The 21,658-nt window shown below is 40.1% G+C and overlaps 1 protein-coding gene across 2 annotated transcripts in view; it reads left to right on the top strand.

Moving 5' to 3' along the window:
* khdrbs3 (KH domain containing, RNA binding, signal transduction associated 3) overlaps positions 1 to 21,658 on the top strand; it is a 127,974-nt gene that overhangs the window by 68,593 nt on the left and 37,723 nt on the right. For both annotated transcript variants that reach the window (XR_009676217.1, XM_061060465.1), the window contains exons 4-6: positions 9,594 to 9,740; positions 10,595 to 10,734; positions 17,713 to 17,893. Coding sequence is in view for 1 of the 2 variants with exons in the window: in XM_061060465.1 (XP_060916448.1) it covers positions 9,594 to 9,740; positions 10,595 to 10,734; positions 17,713 to 17,893 (468 nt within the window). In the remaining variant the exon portion in view is untranslated. The remainder of the gene's footprint in view (positions 1 to 9,593; positions 9,741 to 10,594; positions 10,735 to 17,712; positions 17,894 to 21,658) is intronic.

The following is a 21,658-nucleotide window of genomic DNA, read 5'->3' as shown; positions in this document are numbered from 1 at the left end:
ATTATGTCAGTTGTAAAAAACTTGGTTTTATGTGTATATGTATGTGCATATATGTGTGTGCACTAATGTATATGCTATACATACTCTGTTTAACTTCTTTTTTCTTTTATAGCCCCCTCGTATAATGTGGTCTATTTACCCTGAATACTCATACTGTGTTTCTTTTTTTTTTTGTAACTGGTTGAACGGCCAAGCTGTGTTCTAGTTGTCTCTTTTTTTAGCGTGAGAGGCAGTAACTCTCCATGCCAGCTGGCGGGGGTAGTTTGTAATCTTCATTCCAAAATGGGGAAACTGGAAGAGGACGAGGAAGAACGCCATGACCGTTATGATATTGAAAACCTTTTCTTACAGCTGTCGGTCAACACTCGTAATATAGGTACTTCTAATCGAGAATAATGTCTGATACAAGTGTGAAAATGGCATTGGCTTTGTAGCCCTTGGTCTTTTATTAGTGGAAGATGCACAGAAGAGGTGCTTCTGTTTTTCTTCCCGTGCACTGGCTTTCCTGTTACGCTTAGCTGAACAGCCAATCAGAGAAATTCCCCCCACCAACTGCAACGGCCGACGCCGATTAAACATGTGGAATCCGCCACAAAAAGGCAGTGGAGGGCCGATTTGTAGCGACTGAACCGGACACACCACAAAAACTAGGGCGACGATCACTCACAGACGGTCCAACTAGGTCCGATCTCCTTGGTGTGTCAGGGCCTTAAAACTACATTATATTACTGAAAAACCCATCAAAAGAGTCTCTGTATGTCACAAAACTCAATTAAAAACTGTGTGAAAAAAAAAGAAAAACTTTCTTACATTATAAATTAAAATGGGTTACACTTTAAAATAATAATTTGTTGTGTGTAACCAAAATATGTGTATAATGTATAACCAAAGTTGCATTTATTTTCTGTGTAGCCTAACACCACTGATTTCTTTTGTATCCTGGATGCAGTGCATCCAATCAAGACACTAGATGTTTCTACTTATTTATTAACATAAAACATGTCAATAGAAAATGATACTTTCTCTTGAGTACATGTTGGAACTTTTCTCCATATGTTCAGTGTTTTTAAAGGAGCTGACTTGAAGCAGTTTTTAGTCTGAAATGTAGTTGATGCATTTTAGATGACCAAAATTTGAAAATGTGAATCTTTAAAGCTGTAATTTATTTATTCTTACAAATATGAACACATGGAGCGAGTGTCGTCTTTTTGATTTTTGTTTCTCTTAGCTTTTAATGTGTGTTGCATTTTAGATAGGCTGCAACCCCCCCCCCCCCCCCCCCCCCCCCCACCCCCCACCCCAGTAACTCCGACTTCATTTGACTGACAGCTCATGGGTAACATGGACCTCATACAGTTTTGAAAAACAGCTTCATGTTGAAAACAAATTTCAAAAGTTTATGGAAATGTGAATGATCTTTGGGCCTTAAAAGCATGTCTCACATCTCTCAAAGGCTGCTCTCACATCATAAACACAACACACAGTCATATATAGAGAGCAGACTGTACACACATACGTCTCTCTGAAACCCTCTGATTAAAAGAAAAGAAGATAAAAAGACGATGTGTCTGAAGGAACGTCTCAAACTCGAAATTTCAAACACAGTGCAGTTTGATGACCTCGATCATCAGTGGTGGGTACATAAAGAGAGGATATAAATGTCAGGTCTTTAGCAGCAGAATTGATAGCAGACTGGGCTGGTTAACAGAGAATAAATCGACTTCACTCGGCTGGTCTGCATCCCTCCTCTCGGTCTGTTTGTCAGGGCTGATTTGTTGGCAGCGTTGATCCGCCATATCATACGACACATTCCTTTTGATTGCTGTGATCAATAGTCTTTGAGGGTCGACTCCTCTTGAGAAGCTGGAGAAAAGATCTGTCATGGAGATGTGCTGACCTCGGCAGCCCTAACCTGTCTGCACAAACACAGTACGGGATTTATGACTGACAGCTTTCTGTCGAGGACATGCCGAGCAGCGCTGCTTCCTCTTTTTTAAAGGGGGGGGGGGGGATACACCCTTACTCCAAAAACTGTATTTTATCTTCTGCTGGATGCTGACTGTCTGCTTTCGGCTTCATGAGATGTGTAATCATCGTTTTCAGACCTTGAAATGCCTCTTGTAGGTCAGGAAGCTGCAGAAGAAAAAAAACTGGTCTACTTTCAAGGCTTTTTCAAGTGCACTAAAACAAAGTTGTCTGTTATGAAAAAGACACTGTGGCCTTTAAAGACGCGGCTCTATTTATATCAAAAATACTTAACACGCTGTACTGTATGTCTGGGTAGCCTATTATCGACAGGAAAGGAAAGGTAATGTACAATTTCCAACCAGCAGAACTCATTAGATGGAGATGTGATGGCAGGCTTGCCACTGAGAAAATACAGTACAATAGATGTGTTGGAGGCTGGAACTGTACAATGTTCAGTTCATTTCCTTTTTAAGCTTCTGCATACTGCGGAGTTGCTACAAAGAGCTGGGATAATTGCGCAGATATTGGCTGCTGCACCACCTTGATCTTGTGTTGACAAGAATGTGAGTGCAGAGTTGTTGAAAGGCTCCGAGCTGCCGGAGTCAGAGTCTCCCCGCCTGGTTATGGCACCTCGGCTGTCCTGCCGCTGTCAGAGCAGGATGATGTAAAGGCATCTGTGTTCCGCACCCCTTCTCGTTAGCCCAGTGATTAACTCATCCGTTTTCCTTCCCTGGGACTTGTACTCCCTCTTTAATTTTCCTGATAGACAAAACTATCACATCGTCTTCGATTCACTTTTGCTAAGTCCTGCGTCGGCTCTAATTGCCAGCTGCTTGTGAGAAACACCTTCTCTGTCTATAGGAGGAGTGGTCTGTGTATGAGAGAACAAAGAAATCACCAGCTGTGCATGCATCATGTAACTAGATCAGGAGTCTGTCTTTATTTGAAGATATAGGAAAAATCTTATTTGAATCACATTAACCAGAATATGCATTTCAGGCGAGTGCAGTATCTTTCAATTTCATTGCATAAACTCTGTCGGTGTGGTTGGATCTTAACCCCTGTGGAGGTTGTTATGCCTTTTTCTTCTGTGGAAACCATCAAATGCACATGACTCTATGGAATAACCCTGTTACTAGAAGTAGGATTCATGTTGGATAAAAAAAAAACTATGAACAGAACCAACCAGAGAAAAAACAAGTAAAAACAATATAATCATGAACATATTGATGCGCTATAATTAGAGCCCTGTTAATGACAATAGATGTACATTTTAGCATTTAACCATAGTCTGTTGATTTGAACTATAATTATTCTGCTATAATAACCATTATCAGTCCTCACCTTTTCATTGTCATTTTAGTTTCTAACGTTAATATTAGACTGATCAGTCTATTATTATTAAAGCTAATACCACATGTATGTTATTACTTGCGTTAGCCTTCAATCTGTGTTTTTGCTGTTGCTCTGTCTGTCTGTGTCCATCTCGGGCGGCTGTGGCTCAGTCGCCGTCTCTCAACTGAAAGGTTGAGGGTTCGATCCCCAGCCCCTGCAGCAATATGTCCGATTTGTCCTTGGGCAAGACACTTAACCCGAATTGCAGCTGCGTCGTATGAATGTGTATGAATGGGATTAGTTACTTCTGATGGTCTCACTACATGGCAACCATTGTCATCAGTGTGTGAATGGGTGTGAATGTGTAGGTGTGACCTGTGGTGTAAAAGTGCTTTGAGCAGTCAGAAGACTAGAAAAGTCCATTTACCATTTAACATCTCTTATTTCTGCATCTCCCTCTCCAAGCCCATCAAAGGAGCAGCAGATGGCTCCTCAACATGAGTCTGGTTCTGCTCGAGCTTTCTCCCTGTTTAAAGTTTTTTGATTTGCCACTGCTACTTTGCTAAATTTGAATTTGAATTTATCTAATAAAAGATAGTCCCTTGAGATGTATCATCTAATTTTCAAGGGGGGGGTCCTAACACAAAAAAATGTACACACACAAGCATACAAAACAGCATTACTTAACAGACATATATACAAATACATATAGCTCTCTCTCAACCTGTCCCACCACACTAAACTTAGGTTGAAGTTAATTAAGGTAAAGCAATGGTGAGTTCTATATGGACACTGAGAGTTATGTACAGTATTGAGGGGCTTCAGGTAAGTGTCTGAGGTGTTCTGGTAAACAATATCGGCATAATCGAGGATGGGTAATATCAACAGAATTTACTTGAAATGAAAAACAGTTAACTGAGTGGTGCAATTTGCCCAGACAGCCATAGATTGTAAATGTTGCTTCATGGTGGATTAATGTTGGATCTTTGTAAGTAATATAATAAACAGTATAGTCAAGACCTGCTCGTTTTCTAGTGTTGTGAGATAACGTGTTCGCTATACACAGCAAGATTGATTTATTGATAAAGATTGATTTTGGCGCCCCTTGAGGACAAAGTATTTCCTATGGAAAAATCCGATCCTGCTTTCTTTAATCAATCAAGTATCACTCATTGAGAATCTTAGCCCAGGAAATGTAAATAAAAGACTATTTCTTTTAGTGCTGTTAATGACATCATCTGACACCTACCATGCCACATTGGTTTGAATCGAAAACTCCAGGATAGAAACTTAAGAGGAGGACATACTGGCTGCTGCCTTGTTGACTGAGAAGCCAGCACTTCAACATAGCATGTTACCTTAAAGTCTGATGATATAGAAAGGTCATTTATTGATTCAATTCAGTAGATATCTTACATATTGCTCCATTAGGCTACTTTGAGGAACTTTTGTTTTGTGTTGGTGTGCGAACACTGTGGGCAAAGTGGTACTTCTTGTCTCTCAGTTTATGTGCATACATATGTTTTCTGATGAAAGATTTTTTTTACTCGGCTTAGGTAAAACTCTCATGATCATCGCAGGGTCACAAGCCAAAAAAAAAGGTTTGCTTATGGAAGTATCTTGTTCCTTATGGTCTCATTTTCATGCACATATAGACATTATCTTCAATCTGTTGCAGTTGAAAGCTTCTGACTTTATGTAAGTGGAACGATGACAACACAAAAGGCAAGGCATTGCTTTCTTTTTAAACACGTCTTGTTTACCCAAAATAAAATAACTAAAACACCTCTCAGTAAAAATCTTTGTTTATAATAATACAATTACAATAATAATTGTAAACATATCAAATGAGTCCGATGAGTTAAGATTATGAAAATACTTAAAGTTTTTCTACTTTTAAAGTTGGTTTTAAAGTTAATTTAAGAGCTGATAGTCAACTCAATTTGTGGAATGGAAGAAAACGAATCCAAGAATGTTGTGAAATTTGTAGATTTGACATTTTTCTTACAAGAAAATCAAACATTTGCTGCTTTCATCGCCTTCAATGTGAGGATTCTTTGCTTTTTTGTCATTTTTTAATTGAAAATTCTTGAAAGTTTGAACTATTGCCTCAATAAAAATTTAAATTTTAAAATTTAAATTTGGGCTCCAGGAAACTGTACTGCCAACTTGTGCAACTTATTGAAATTTTAAAAATCATACTAGTCTTCAAGAAAACAATCAAACGGCACAGCCATACATGTCCATTGTCCATGCTTTTATCTTCAGTCGACTTGAGTACTGTAACAGTGTCTTTACAGGTCTACCTAAAACATCAGTCAGACAACTGCAGTCCTCACCAAGACCTTTACGCTGGCTCCCAGTCTGTCAGAATAGATTTTAAATTTCTGCTGCTGGTTTATAAAGCGCTGAATGGTTTAGGGCCAAAATACATTGGTGACCTTCTGATTATCTATGAGTCATCCAGATCGCTCAGGTCGTCTGGAACAGGTCTGCTCTCTGTCTCCAGTCAGAACCAAACATGGAGAAGCAGCATTCAGCTTCTATGCTCCTTATATCTGGAACAAACTGCAGGTCTGCTGAAACTCTTTGAGTTATTTTAAATTGAGGTTGAAGACTCACCTGTTTTCAGCTGCCTTTCATCAAACAATTTCACAATTTATTTGCGAGATTTTAGACTATAGCTGTAACTTTTACTCATTTTTTCAAAACTCTTTTTATATTTTATTTTTCTTATATTATTTCAATTTATTCAATTTCAATGAATTATTATAAAAAATCTGTTTTCACAGATTCTTTATTGTTATACAATGAATTTAATTTTAAAGGTGCACTATGTAGTTTTGGTAGAGAAATTTGAAAGTGGGAGAAGTGTACAGATTCTGTGTGTTCTCAGAGGAAAATTTGGTCCCTGACAAACTGTTAGAAGATTAAAATGTTATGCGAGAAGTTATGGTGGGGGGTCCGCAACAGTGAAACTGTACCTCTCCTGGTAGCTTTTTAGTTCCAAACATTGTTCCAGGGACCCATTTTTTCAAGTAAATTTTGTGTATTCAGTTCAGAAAATATAGCATAGAATTGTTTCACTTCTCCAACTTTCAAATTTCACCACCAAAACTCCATAGTGCACCTTAAATTGTTTCTGTGATTATTTATTGCCTATTTTGGTGATTTTGTCTTTTTTTTTTAAATGTTTCTGTTTCCATTTGTCTAGTGCTTTTTGTTAAGGTATTTGAATTGCCTTCTTGCTGAAATGTGCTGTACAAATAAAATAGCCTTGCCTACAGTGGATTCTTTCATTGCAGTGTTGAAGAAGCAACCTGATCTTTGTGTTTGGAAACCACTTTGACTGTTAGTGTTGATGAACGAGGAGTTCAACAAAGCAGATATCTACTTTTTGATGTGTCACCTCTCAACCAGACAGAATTATATAATTGGCCAACCTGTTTTCAAATGTCTGCCCTTAATTTCATTTTAAAGTCAATGCTCTGAGCTCGACTTTATCCTTTACCTCTTGGCTCCGTCTGCACGAGCTCGGAGTGACGTGGCCTTCTGTTCCTAGGATGAACGTCTTTTCATAAGCAGATTTACGGAGCAAAAAAAGTGTAAACAGAAGGAAGATGCTGCCAGTAGATGAGATGAGAAACATACAGCTATAATTTCTCACCGTTGGCTGCTCAGCTGCTAAAGGACTCTGCTGGATCAACGATGCCTCCTTATCAGTGCTGGGAGAGAGAGACCCAATATGTATAAACTGCTATTATATCTTCTGTATCATATGCAAATCATGTGGTCACATGTGCAGATCGGTTTCATACCAAAAAAGATAGCCTCTAGCTCTGACACCGACCCCTTGAACATGTTAAATGGACTGCATCGATGGAAAGATGAAGGAAGAGAACCGATACTTTTAGAAGTAAAGATGACTCATGTGAGTCACGCTGACATACCACTGGACTCTCTGGTTTTTAGGCTGTTCGCACAGTGAAAGCACGAGATAATTATTGTTTTGCATATCTTTCTGTCATGCGAATATACTAAGGAACACATGAAAGGGATGAGGAGCGATCTGCAAGCAGCCATCTCTTCCCCGACACCCTGCACACACTCCCCGCTCGACACCAGCAGCTCCGTCAGCGCTGCTGCTGTGCGCAGCCCTCTGCTCGTAAAGCACAGATTTATGAGGGAAATTAACATATCATTAACATACCACAGGCTCTCTTAAAAGAAGGTTATTTATAATTAGGTGACATCAGAGACACTGGCTTGCATGGTGCTGGAGAGGGAGAGGGGAAAGAGGAAGTTGCCACCACTGGAGGCCCCAGAGAAGACTTTTTTTTTTCTTTTCTTTTTTTTCTGTTTTGTTGAAAAGAAGAAACTGGGACGCCAAACCTGTTGTTTCCTTTGTGCAATGTGTTGGGGGGACATTTGGGGTTTTCGCTGTCCTATTTCTCGCCATCAATAACTACATACTGGCCTGCTTCTGTTGGGCCTGAATGGCCTGTGAAGCCCCCCCTCACTGTTTACATGGTTTGCTTTCCGTCGCTTTCTAAGTGATGTGTGCATTTGCAGATGAGTGAGAGGAGCAATTACATGTGCCCTTCTTTCAGGGGTTGGAATGTAGACTCACCGAACAACATACACATGCTCTTTAACAATAAGACAGAGCATATAATACTTAAGCTAAAAGCTAAACCCAGTAACTTTGTACTTGTTGTCATGGCAACAGGTGGCTGCATCGATGTATGGACCTCAGGGAAGGAGGCCTGCTACTTTTTTTGTATTTTCTTTTAGCCACTGAAAGCAGCCAGTGAAGCGAGATACTACCGAGTTTATGTTGTTGGGAGACGCAATATGAAATGTCAATCTGGGACAGCAGTTGTTTTGAACAGACTTTATTGGCAGCACCAGCCTCAACATGTCTGACATGAAAAGCTGATTGACTTTTTTTCATTTTATCAACATCAGATGTTTTGGGTTCTCTAACCATACAGGAGCATGAATCATTTTATTTATATTGACAGTTTCTGAAAATAAAGACACAACATATCAGCGCTATAAAGTAAATGGACTTGAGCTTACATAGCGCTTTTCTAGTCTTCCAACTACTCAAAGCACTTTCACACCCATTCACACACTGATGATTGCTATGTAGTATCATCCATCAGAATTAACTAATCCCATTCATACACCAACACTGAAGCAGCGGGAGCAATTTGGGGTTAAGTGTCTTGCCCAAGGACACATCGGACCTTTGGCCAGCTGGGGATCGAACCCTCGACCTTCCGGTTGCGAGGTGACGACTCTACCAATTGAGCCACAGCCGCCCCGATAGTAAAAAGTATGATTATGTGTCACTTTTTTGGATTAGTACTGATGGTTTGTGTCCTGTCCTGTGCTTTTTGAAAGTCGGAAAAGCAACATGGACGCCTCCAGGAGTACCTTTGTTTCGTTAGCTAATATCAGAAGATAACACACTAGGTGATAGTTTCTGACTGAAAATAACATGACAAAACCTCCACAGAGAGAAAGACAACTAAGCTGCTAATAAACACAGTTACAGCTTTAACATCCCTGCTGATGCACGGAGCAGCCGATTTGAAGTCGGGCTAGTGAAGATTCTCTGAGTTTCCGAGTCGGTTTTCCGACTTTGGGGGGCGTTCCTGATGACGTATCAGACCGGCAACTCAGAATTTCCGACTTCAGAGATCAAATGGAATGCAGCAATATATAAAAACGTGTCCCCAGTTAAACTTTATTATCAACGTTATTTCTATATATACCTACCTTGTTGGAAATATCCAGTCCTGAAACCTGCCACAATATGTTCCTGATTCCCAGAGGTGCTGACTTCATTTTAATGGATCCACAGTGATCATGTGTGTGAGATAAAACGCAACAAGCAGAGCAGAAGTGGTGATAAATTTGTCTGAGAGCACACACTCAATCTGTTCATTGGTTACGAGGACGGGCAGCTGTGTGAGGATGAAAGCAATCGCTTGGATTTGACAGCCGCAGTCAGAAGGATTGTAAGGATTGACTGTTTGCAAACAAAAGTTTACAAGAACCCACATAAATATTATCTCTTCGCTTCTCTGTTACTCTGCCCGCACTGAAGCATCTCATGTCATTATGTAACAGTTATGGAAACATCTGTGCCGTAAATCCTCACCCAAATAGAAAAAAAAAACAAACAAGATAGATGTTCCTGACTGTGACAGCTAACCCCTGCTCATTCTCTAGACAGAAGATATATGATAGCAAACTTGTTTTTCTTTTTGTACCATCAGGAGGAAGAGCTACGGCAGAGTGGAGAAGCCAAATATCAACACCTGAACGAAGACCTGCACGTGCTCATCGAGGTGTTCGCACCGCCGGCTGAGGCCTACGCCAGGATGGGTCACGCTCTGGAGGAGATCAAGAAGTTCCTCATACCAGTAAGTTTTCTTCTTTCCGTACACACACACACACACACGCACACATTTTTCTCTCTGCCTTGCCTTTTCCTCCTCCTGAATCTCTGCTCAGCTGCTCTTTGGCCCCGGCAAACTCATTTCCAGCCTGTCCACAGTGAAACCAGTGAGTAACAGCAGAGACAACCTGCTCTTTCACACACTCTCTTTGTCTGTTACTCGCGCTATAAATTCTCTCAGGGCAGTCAGAGCGTGTGTGTGTGTGTGTGTGTGTGTGGAAAGCATCTGATTCAGTGTGTGTGATCCTCGGTGGGAAGTCGTGGGTATAACAAAATAAAAAAAGCGCAGGAGGGAATCTCTGCACGGGCCAAACCCTCGTTGGCAGCAGCATGGAGCTTATTTACTCTTCTTCCATTCATTATGTATGATATCTCCAGCGCTTAGAGATATGATGATTTACATCTTCGCATTAATTATGAGCCGACCCCTTCCCCCAACTACCCCCATGTCTGTTTTCCCACTGCTGCCATAAAACATATTTATTGATTAAACAGACACATGACAATAATATCAATCATTTTGAGATAAAAGACGTCTTTCCAAGCTAATTATGTGTTTTAATTTAGCGACAAAAAAACCAACTGTGTGAGAAGATAAAGGCAAAACGGGGTCTTGAGGATTTATCAGCGGGAGATCTGGAATGTTTTGCTGCCTCAGGAACAGCGGTCACGGCAGCACTGTAAAGTACATTAATTAGATATTCCCGGAGCTGTAGCCCTGGAGATAAAGGGAGAAATTTAATACAGTGTAATTGAAAGCGAGTCTATTGCTGTCTGCGTGTGTGCTCCCACGCTAACACGCTGCCTCTCTGTGTGCAGGATTACAATGATGAGATCAGACAGGCCCAGCTGCAGGAGCTCACGTACCTGAACGGCGGCTCCGAGGACGCCAAGGTGCCATCGGTGAGGGGTAAGGCAGCCGTCCGTGGAAGAGGGACACCTGTTCCAGGGCCTCCCAGGTAACCTTCTTACAAGTGTGTATGTGAAAGAGTGTGTATAGGATTTTGTGTTTGCACTTTAGTTCAGCTTGGGAATTGGTATTATTTACAGTTAAGGGGCTGCTTGGAAGGCTTTGTGGACGCGTACAGTATCCTTTTGCATTATGGTGTCATTTAGAATAACAGCGCATTAAAGACTGCCTCTGTCTGGTGCAATAATAGCAGAATAAGAGAAAGAGGTGGATGTCACTTTATATTTTCCACATTCTAAGCTTTATTTCTTGGTAGAGAGCTCTTTGTTCTGAGTTCAAATGCTGAAACAACTACAGCCTTGCTAAGTTTGTCTGAACAAATGTCACTGCAGTTCTCAGTGTGGTTAAGACGTGCATGTATTCACGAAGGCAGCAGCTCATTACTCAGTCAGGATCCTGAACTGATCCTGGGACAGCTGTCGTGACACATACTGTGAGTGAAAAGAGAGTGCATACAGAGGATGGGGTTTTCAAAAAACACATTTAAAACATTTACTTTGACAGAAGTTGTACTTTTTGTGAGAGAAAAAAACAAGGTTTTATTCCTCATTACGTTATGATAAAACATGCTCTTACCACCTCTAATATTAATGCAACAGGAGTGGAACGGACTTGAAATGAAAAACAGATTTATTAAATATAGTAGCAGCTCCATCAGGTATAAGTGGAGATGATGCTGATACAGTGGTTACTGTGCAGGCATACTGAGATAAACCATTTCTAAGCTTGATGTCTTGTGAAAAACAGAACAGTGCTGTTGCATCGTACTGTGATTTGTTTTGTTGTTTTGTTTCTATTGGTGACAAAACATGACAGAACAGTGACATTAAAGATAAACCAAAAAAAAAATCAACAAAAGCTGCACAGTGACACGTTTGACAGTTAAAAACAAAAAGGTTTGCAGTGATGAATGAATGCTGAAGATTAGTTTGGTAGTGCAGATACTTTGGAGAGAGAATAATATACAATTATAGTCACACAAAGGAGAGAGGAGAATGAGGAAGAACTGGATAAAAGAGTGGTAAAATAAAAAAGGCATAAATAGTTGATTCCATTTGTGTATCACATATGTCAATCAATCTTTATTTGTATAGCACTAATTCATAACAAATGTCATCTCAAGATCCTTACAAAAAGAGCAGGTGTAGGCCGTACTCTCTGTTTGAACTATTTACAAAGACCAAACAATAAGCCAACAGGAGTACAGCACTAAGCAACATTTAGCAAAGTTACAGTGGCAGCGATAAACTTCCAGACTCATATTGAACAGCCATCCGCCAAAACTGTGAGAGAGAGAGAGAGAGACTGAAAGAGAGATAGGAAAAAATAATGAATAAGAATATTAGAATATAAATAAAAAAACAGCTACAAAAAACAGTCAAAAAGTATCTCTATAATAGGGCTGGGAATCTTCGGCTGTCTCACGATTCGATTTTGATTCTCTGGGTTACGATTCAATTGAGAATCTATTTTCGATTCAAAACAAATCTGGATTTATGATTCAAAGTCTATTTTTTGAATAACTACTTCAGGATCTACTCCAGTCATCTGTGAGACTGGCTGAATTTCTTTCTGCTCCATTTGGCATTCAATTTAGAGTTAAAGAGCTAGCATTAGCACTTGGAGCGACTGATTAGCAAAAACAAAATTTTTTTTTTTAAGTTATGAATCTATTTAAAATCTCAGCTGATAAGAATCTGCATTTTTTTACACAAATCGTTTTGTTTTCCCCAAAACAGCTGATCTCTGTGCTGCAGTTGGAGGAGCACACTGATCAGCTAGAGTTAGCTTAATTGCGTGCACCATTAGGTTGTGGTAGTAGCTCGGTCTGTAAACACTTAGGTTGGGAACCAGAGGGTTGCTGATTCAAGTCCTGGTAGGCTATGGACCAAAGTATGGAGGTTGGTCTGGTAGCTGAAGAAGTGCCAAGTCACTTCCTGAGTACTGCTGAGGTGCTCATGGGCCAGACAGTAAACCCCCAACATCGCTCTGTAGCGGCCCCCCTCTCCATTAATGCATGTCCATGAGTCCTGTTGGTGCATGTGTTTGTTCCTTACACTGTATATAAAATGATTTCATTAGAGTGAAATGATATGTATCCAAACAAAGGCTTCACACTGTGTGATAGGTTAATGGTCCTGTGCTTGTATTAAATCCATGTATTTGTATTCCTGACCGTTGTAAGGATTTATTTGTTTTTAATAATTTTGTCGTGTTTCATTATAATGACACAAAATACAAAAAATGGGTGGTTTGCAGACATTTTTGTCACAAGACTTCATCTAGTGTCAGAGTGTTAAGTGTCGTTAATCAGACACAGAATCTTTATTAATATTATTATGTCATCAGCACGTGATTAATTCAGTGGCTCTGGATCAAACTGCTTTAAACAGATGATTATTCATTCGTGCAAGGATGCAGCCTCTTAGGCAAAGACTTATTTTGGTGAATCTAAGTGTTTGTTGTTTGTAACTTGTGCCATCAATTACCCAAACACTAGTCTTCTGTGTGCTGAAACAGCTCACACTGGGCATTTAGGGAGGAAATGTCCTCAACAGAAAGACAAAAGTGATAGTAAACTCTGCCTGGTAGTACCCAGTGATGCAACGTCTGGTGTCCATAAACATTAGCAAAGCAAAGCCACATTTGCATAACAGCCTTTATATGCAAATCATCCCTGGTAGATGCTCGCCTCCCTCACTATCCCTGCGAACCCACGCTAATTCCAGCTCCTCTGAGACCTCATAAGACTACAAATAAAAACACTCACGGCCATTAGAAGACTTTTACCCACGTACACACACACACACACACACACACACACACACACACACACACACACACACTGCGTCAATGCTGTGCTTAAAAATGAGGAAATCCAACACAAATGAAAAGAGTTGTGTTGTTTGGTCTTTGTGTTTGGAAGAGAAAAACAGTCTTCTTTCATCAGATTTGGAGATAAACAAGGTCACTGAGATTGTGTGTTTGCATTGCTCTGAGTCACAGTTTATTTAAATTACACTGTAATTAGAATTTACCATGCCTAATGTGAGTGTGATAAGACAGAGGTCCTGCAGGCTCCTGAACAGGAAGTCCGTGCAGATTCTGACACTTTCACACTTGCATAATGTGTTAATCATGCGGATGCTCTGGATGGTGACATTGCTCTCCTCATATATTTTATTTGCTTTTTATTACTGGAGTTTTTGCAGGAATATAAGTCCTGCTTTGAAGGAGGACCTTACTCTTAGTACTTGAGTGTTTTTTTTTTATGTGTTAGTGCTTGAAGGCGGTCTACTTTCAATCAAGTAAACATCCTCCACTGTCCCCGTTAGTCAGAAAACTACAGAGATTATTCCTTTTTATTTTTTATCTCCTCCTGCCCTAAATCTGTGATGTTCCACCAACATGCTGCGTGGCTGAAATGGGATGCATTGAAAAGAAAATGACCCAGAGAGCAACCTTTGTGGTTTTTCTGCTGCTGCTTCAGATCAGTTAACTGCTTTTAACAGAAAGCTCAGCCGCTGTAAGAAGCTCAGACAACATGTTACCAAACCACAAGGTCAGACTGCCTTTGATTTCCAACACAGCAGCTTGACTTTTTCTTCCATTTTGATAACAGTACTGGTTAGACTCTGGGCTCTGTGTTAATTCATCTGGATGACATCAGTGACATTTATGGATCTGTATCAGCAGCTTTTTGTTTGTTTTTGTTCAATCTCGGTCCGTGCGTTTGTCCTTTCAGCAAAAGAAAGAGACCTTCTTTTATTAAAATGTTCCTATTGAACAGATGTGTTGTCAAGATTTAAGGTATTGAAATGTGTCTATTTGCAATCGCAAATGTGAAACAAAAGTTACGTTCTTTTAGTAACTGACTCAGTTGCTCAGTCTTGGTTAAATACATTTTGTTTATAAGGGCCTAAGTCCACTACGCAACAAATAGCATTTTCAGCATTTTCAGCCTTCATTGCAAAAACACCCTCAGCTTCAGATGTTTTGTGTCACTGCCTTTCACATTTGAACTCTCCCAGGTGAAAGTAGTAACGTCGCCATGCCAGTCAATCAATCAATCAATTCATCAATCATTATTTGTATAGCGCCAATTCATAACAACTTTTATCTCGAGACACTTTAGAAAGAGTATTTGGGATAATATCCAGGAAGGATTTCTCCGTTATATTCCTCGTGTTCCTGTTGTCCACACTTCCTTGCCGCTGAGGTGGAGGTCGGAGCAGGCCGTGCATGAATGAGGACGACAGTGGCTGTGGGGACGACACAGTCCAATAGTGGTGGCTGGTCGTCAGGCGGTGGTTGGGACGACACACTCTAATGTTGGTGGCTGGGCTTCATAAAAAAGGGGCGGGAGTTCTGATATCAGCTTTGTCGACAACAACGGCTAAAGACCAACTAACCTGACAAGTCTTTTTGAGGGTATAGTTTCTGGATCTACAACTGCTGATACCAGGAGATGATTCCTTTACATTATTTTTTTGTTTTTTCTTCGGTTATATTTCTTTGAATTAAAGCAAATATCAAGCATACAGAGCGATTGAAAACAGACTTCATGGTCACTGCCGAGGAAAGTGGAAGTGCTGCTAGCCAACTTCTGTACCTTGAGAAGCGCTCTGAAACTGAGGTTAACAAAAATCGTTACTGAACATCCCATAGCAGTGTAACTATATTTCTCCATAAAAATAAGCTTACAGCAAGATAAAGCTGGGAAACAAGGCCAGTCTGAATGTCTGAAAACTGCTCCGTTTGCAGTGAGTTTACTTCAAAAATAATAATGTAACATAATTGCTAATATACAGAGTGCAAAATCTGGACTGATAATGAACCATCTTAAAGCCTCTCTATTTGTTGAATGATTGATTGGTTGTTTTGGCCAGTGTTCTCCATCTTTTCACTTAGTTCTTGTTAATCTTCATTCCATTCTCTTCCAGTCTTTCACTGCTGATTCTGCCCTTTATGTGCTTGTACATTATTCTCTACAGAAAAAATCTCATTCTGATCCTCTGATTTCTCACAGGCTAATGTTCTACACACATTACAGACTCATTTGTGGTATCAGGTATCATCATTGCACCAGGAAATACAACAACTCATCATCAATAGTAAATCATAAACACCCTAAAAATGAGGTATATTAGAATGTGAGGAAAACAAATAACAGCTGTAGAGTGCCAGTGGAGAATGTAATGTTGTGCAAAGCTTGCAAATCTTTTAAATCAGCGTATCTCCACAAGAAATTACAGTATGTATGTATGTATACCCTCATTGGTATTAGAGAGGTATGTGATATCAGCAGGAGGGATTCATAGTTAGAAATATTTGGTCTTCTCAGGGGAGGCCTGGTGTGCTAATGAAGATCATGTGGAGTCATTCATATTACATTGACTGTTTCATAACCAGGTTCAAGGAGTTTTCATGGTTCATCCAAACATGAGTAAATAAGAAAGTCATGCTTGCTCTAGTCTAGTACGTGCCTTTTAACGGTAAGGTCACAAAGAGCTCCACAAAATATTACCAAGCTAACAATAACAACAATGAAACTCGTTGAAGATGAACTATAAACACAGAAACACTACAACTGTTACATCACAAAAATGTCATCCAAATGACAGGTGGTCGAAAGCCAAACATGAGTCTTCAGTACGCTCATTAAAAGCATCAGTAACTGCAGAGCGTTCCAAAGTGTCAGAGCCACGTCATGGTCATCATCTGTTTTCAATCGGACACGAAGGGCCAATGAGAAGATCTCGGTCAGAAGACTTGAGGGATCTACTGGGGAGCAGGTCAGAGAATACACAGGTGTCTGATCATGCAGGGCTTTAGAAACAAATAAAGGATCTAATGATAAGTCCTGAATTTCATTGAAGCTTTTGGAGAGAAAAAGGGAATGGGTATAATGCGAGTTGACCTGCTGGGCCCAGTTAACGACCGTAAAGCAGCTTTTTGTAGACGGTCGAGGGAGGGAAGCCAGGAAAATGCAAGAGCATCTCTAGCGCAGATTTTGAGACAACAGATTTCAATTTAGCAGTGTTTATTTTTTAAGATTCATTTTGGGGGCCTTTTATGCCTTTATTTTAGAGATGGGAATGTGGACAGTGTCAGAAACTGGGGGTAAAGAGAGCGTGGAACGAAATGAAGGAAAGGAGCCACAGCTCTGACTTGAACCCGGGCCGCCCGCTCTTGAGGACTTTAGCCCCTGTACATGGGGGCACTATGTACACCAAGATATTTACTAAGTAAAGAAACAACACTTGGTAATTATTTAATATGTTGATCAAAAACGATTCTAAGATTTTATAGATTTGATTTCATCATTCCTTTTATTTAAGCTAAACTCAAAATTCAAACCTGATACCTATTCATACACAAGTGTATTTTTGTCTGATTTCTTCAGAGTCTGAATGCAAAGCTTAACTTAAAGACTGAACATTTAAAACACATAGGGAAACAGGCAACAGCGCCTTTTCCTTACAACACAGGAAAGCAGCTCAGCGACAAGACATGTTGTGGAATCGACGTGACTCACTTTCTCTCGACTAGAGAAACTTGCCCTCCACCCTCACTGTTCCGCTGTCTCCGCCTACACATGTAACCTGCAGCTGAATGTATCAAATTCATAGCTACGTTTGCAGCAAGTCACCCTTGCTGTGAAGGAAATCAGTTATAGGAGTGGAAGTGCATGAGACAAACTGACATACATAATAAATAATTGCATGTCACCGTAAAGACATGGAATGCAAGAGGTTGAATCCTTCTTGTGTTAACATTTGTTAGTGCTTTTACATCATATTAGCGTCTTGATTAAAAAGACGTTTTGTGTGATACATGATTCATGCCAACTCTGCACACATCAATTTTTACCTCCAATTATTAAGATTTCAAACCATTCTCCCCCCACAAGATACACATGAGCGCTTTCATCTAAACCTGGCCGAATGTTTGTGTCTTGTTCCAGGACTCGAGGAGGAGTCCCTCCCCTGCATGCAGCAGTTCCCCGAGGAGCAGCACCCAGAGGAGCCCCACCCAGCCGGGCTCCATCTTCCAGAGGGAGGGGGGTTCAGAGAGCCAGAGGCACACCTCCAACCGCCGGATACAGACCAGCTCCTCCCATAGTTCAGGACACATATGGAGAATACGTGAGTACAAACAAAATGCATCCAAAAAGGTGTCAAGTCAAAACAAGTCAGCAACAAGACCACATACATGCACAGATAGGAATTGTCTCCATAATAGGACTTTAACTCCCCATTTAGTTGCTGATACATTCAATGTTTTTTAAAAAACATTTTCTCTGTTTTATGTCATTATGAATTTATATTCAAGGTTTTGGACCAAACAAGGAAATTAACTTGTTCTGTTATAAATGAACTTTTGTAACACTGCTTTATTAGATTATTGTGATCTCTAGATGCATTTGAAAACAATCAGCAGCTTATCCAGAATAATGGATGAAAGAAATGGTTCAATGTTGAAGTCGCTCATTAGTTGCAGTCCTACTCTTATTATCCATCTTCCTTAGACTATTATGAAGGAGTTTCCCAGTTATCACTGGAGCAGTATATCAGTGAGTTGTTATTGCACCTCCACACTGATTTCATACAATGGTCAAAAATCAGAGCTGTGAGGGTCATTTGCATTATTGTATTGTAAAATAACCTACAGTTGGTTGTATTGGTTTAGCTGCCTTATTGACCACACACTAACTTTGTCATTATATGTGACTCCATGCTTGTGACAGTGAATAATATTGTATATGGTTCCATTGCCTTTGTGCCAAAAAAAAAAACAAATTCCCTCTGAGAGTCGTAAAAAAATCACACAAGTCTCATATTCTTAGAGTGGGAATGATATTTAGTTAAAAACAACTGAGTTCCCTACAACTGTGGAAGATGGATAAGAACCAAGTAACAATCAAGGGCTGTTGTGGAAACACAACAGCCCTTGATTTGCATTTGTATAAGGGTGACAATGTTAAAGAGAAGCACAAATATGTCAACTTAAATTTTCCACATTAGTTATAATTGACTGCTGACACACAAAGTAGGTTTTTGAGGGTTGTTGGTGTCTCTGTTTTGTCCCAATGAGGATGCACTGCACTGTATCAAACTGCTCTGGACAGCAACATTTCTGATTTACAGAAATGGGAACTCTGTTCTTGTTTAAATGTAGAACTTTGTGAGCGTCACAAATTGAGCTCCATGTACATTAATTGTATTATATAGGGAGCAACAATAGAATTAGATAATGTCTCTGAAAGGAGAATTAGAGATGTATAACTCAAAACCCAAACTTTTTCCATGAGAGGTCCATGAACTGTTTCCCCAGCACACATTTCCACTGCAGATACTGATCATGTCAAAATAAAAGAACAATCCACCAGGGCAGCATGGAACACTGCCAGGGAGTCACTGGCCTTTATGTCAATGTATCAACAAAAACAAGCAAGCATGCACACACATTAGATAATACTGAAAAAAGCACTGATTTTTGACACTTGGGGTGGGGTCCCCATTTCTTTTTAATTATCACCCCATACTAACACTCAAGTGTGGAAATATTGAGATCAGTTGTTTTGTGCAATGAAGAATTTTTGCAGTCTTTCGTTGTTTTTGTTGCTTTTTTTATTGCCCTGCACATATGGGATGTGCATCTTCCCATACGACAATTTAGCAATATGTGTGGCTATCTTTGCCTTAGACTTTGGTTAAATTAGCCTTTTAAAGCACACAGATTACAGCTGCTTTGGATATCAGTCTTTATGAGTGTACCTCGAACATGGATGCATCAATGAAGTACATTGCTATGTGAGGTGTAAGCATAGCATGCATTTGTTATTCACCATAATTCTTATTTGGTTCTGCATACCTGCACAGTCTTATGGGAGCTGGCTGTAATATCAACAGCTACCAGAGATGAATATATTAGGCTTAGAGTCAGAGCCTTTGTGCGTTTGCCAAGAGAGTCCCGCCGCACTGTCAAGGCAACTTCCCCAGAGACCCCGGCATCAACATTGCATATTTAGCAGATAGAAGGAGGAGAGGAGGTGGCCTGCGTTGGAAAATTGCCCCAGCAGCCCATACCTAACCACATCTGACAGGTTTATTCAGAGGTTGCAATTCAAATGTGTGGAGGTCGTGGAGAATGGCTCTGCGACCAGCTGTTTCCCATCATTGTCACAGTTGTAACTGCATCCCTAACACCTGCACCTGTGTATGTGGGTGCAGACAAAGGAGCCCCAACATCTGCCAGATGATAAATCTAACAACATCACAACAAATTAGAGGTAGAATGTGTTTGACTCTATATTATCTGAATAGATCACTTTCCCGGGACAAGCGTTCTCCATCGGGTGCTGACAAATAGGCCCTTGTATTCATCAATGAAATGACAAAGGGGTTTCATGTTCACATTGGTGGCCTCCATTTGTCCCTGCTTTATATCCAGTCATATGCGTGTTCCCCCCATGCTCATTTTTTCTGCTCGACATCGCCATGGGCCAAAACATTTGTTCAGCTGGAGGCGTTTTCTTCCCCTCTTGTTCTGACAAACAGCACCAGACCTAGGCTACCTCTCAGTGATCTTGTCACTAAGACACATGGGTGTACATTATCTTTGTCTGGATGGGTTTTTGGTTTGCACAATCCACTCATGGTTAAACTTTTATTCAAGCATTAAATGACTGAGAATCCAATTGTTTCCAAACTAAATCACAGAGATGCTATTATCCTCTGATCCCGCCTTGGCAGCCCCATCAGTCTTCAATGGTTGCAGCCAAATCTCATTTCATGTAAATCATCAAGTGTATTGTGATCTCCATTCTACCTGCTGCTAATCCCATTGGAGAAGAATTACACTGGATGTAATTCTCATTTCACAAATGAGGCTGCATGTCATCTTTGTGTGCAGTTACATCATTGCCAATATAAGAAAAAAACCCACAGAGGCCAATCAGAGTCCCTGAGCTCCACCTCTATAGCCTTAACCTAAAGCCTCTATGTACTTGCAACAACATGTGTTGTATTCACACAGAAGCTTTATTCCTTTAGGTGAGCGGACCATGAAATGTGAAATGCACATGGGCTGCTGGTGTTTATGTTAAATCCTCTGGACACGGTAATCTTTTCTGAGCCTTGTGGGTCCGCGCTGAGCATTTAAAATAAACTCTTCCCCTCAGGCTCTTCTCTGCTTGTCCAGTCCTGCTGAGAGCCAGGCATTGTTAATTGAATCATATTCTCTATGGCGCCGTCCTTGTAACCGTTTTTTATTTTTTATCTAAATAGTATAATATAGTGAGGAAAATATATTTCAGATACAATCATAAAGATACGATTGATGTCTACTCTCATGGGACAAAACTAGTTGTGTTTCATCCCTTATACATGTGAATCTTCTGAAAATCCCAGCAGAAGTTTAAGTATTTAAATAGTAATGTTTGCAATTCTGATAAGTAAGGTATTATTTTTAATGTGAGCATTTTAGCATGCTAACATTAGTGCTAAGTTAAAGTGCAACTTATTTCCTACTTGACACTTAGATTAAGGTCTAGCAAAGCGCCTGATGTCCAGATGTCAAATGACCAGTCCAGATGTCATTCCCACACCCTGACAGACAGTTTGCTCTCTGATGGTGCTTTCTCTAATCCACACAACATACACACAAACACACACACACACACATGTAACATAAAGGTACATCTATTGGCCTCAAGCATATTTAGCAGTTCCAACAACAATCATATCCACATATCTTTATACTGACTGCTCAATGTTTCTTGTGTAGAGAATATTGACGAGCTAGATTTCAGCAGCAAAAATAAGTAAAGCAAAGATTTATGGCCTTATTTGCATTGATGGTAGGCAGACAGATGGTCTTTTACATGTGTTCATGATTGTGTGTTTTAA

Source organism: Labrus mixtus, chromosome 16, assembly GCF_963584025.1.
Source record: "Labrus mixtus chromosome 16, fLabMix1.1, whole genome shotgun sequence".
Classification (NCBI taxonomy): domain Eukaryota; kingdom Metazoa; phylum Chordata; class Actinopteri; order Labriformes; family Labridae; genus Labrus; species Labrus mixtus.
Note: the sequence above shows the minus strand (reverse complement) of the source record. Positions and strands in the feature narration are given on the sequence as shown.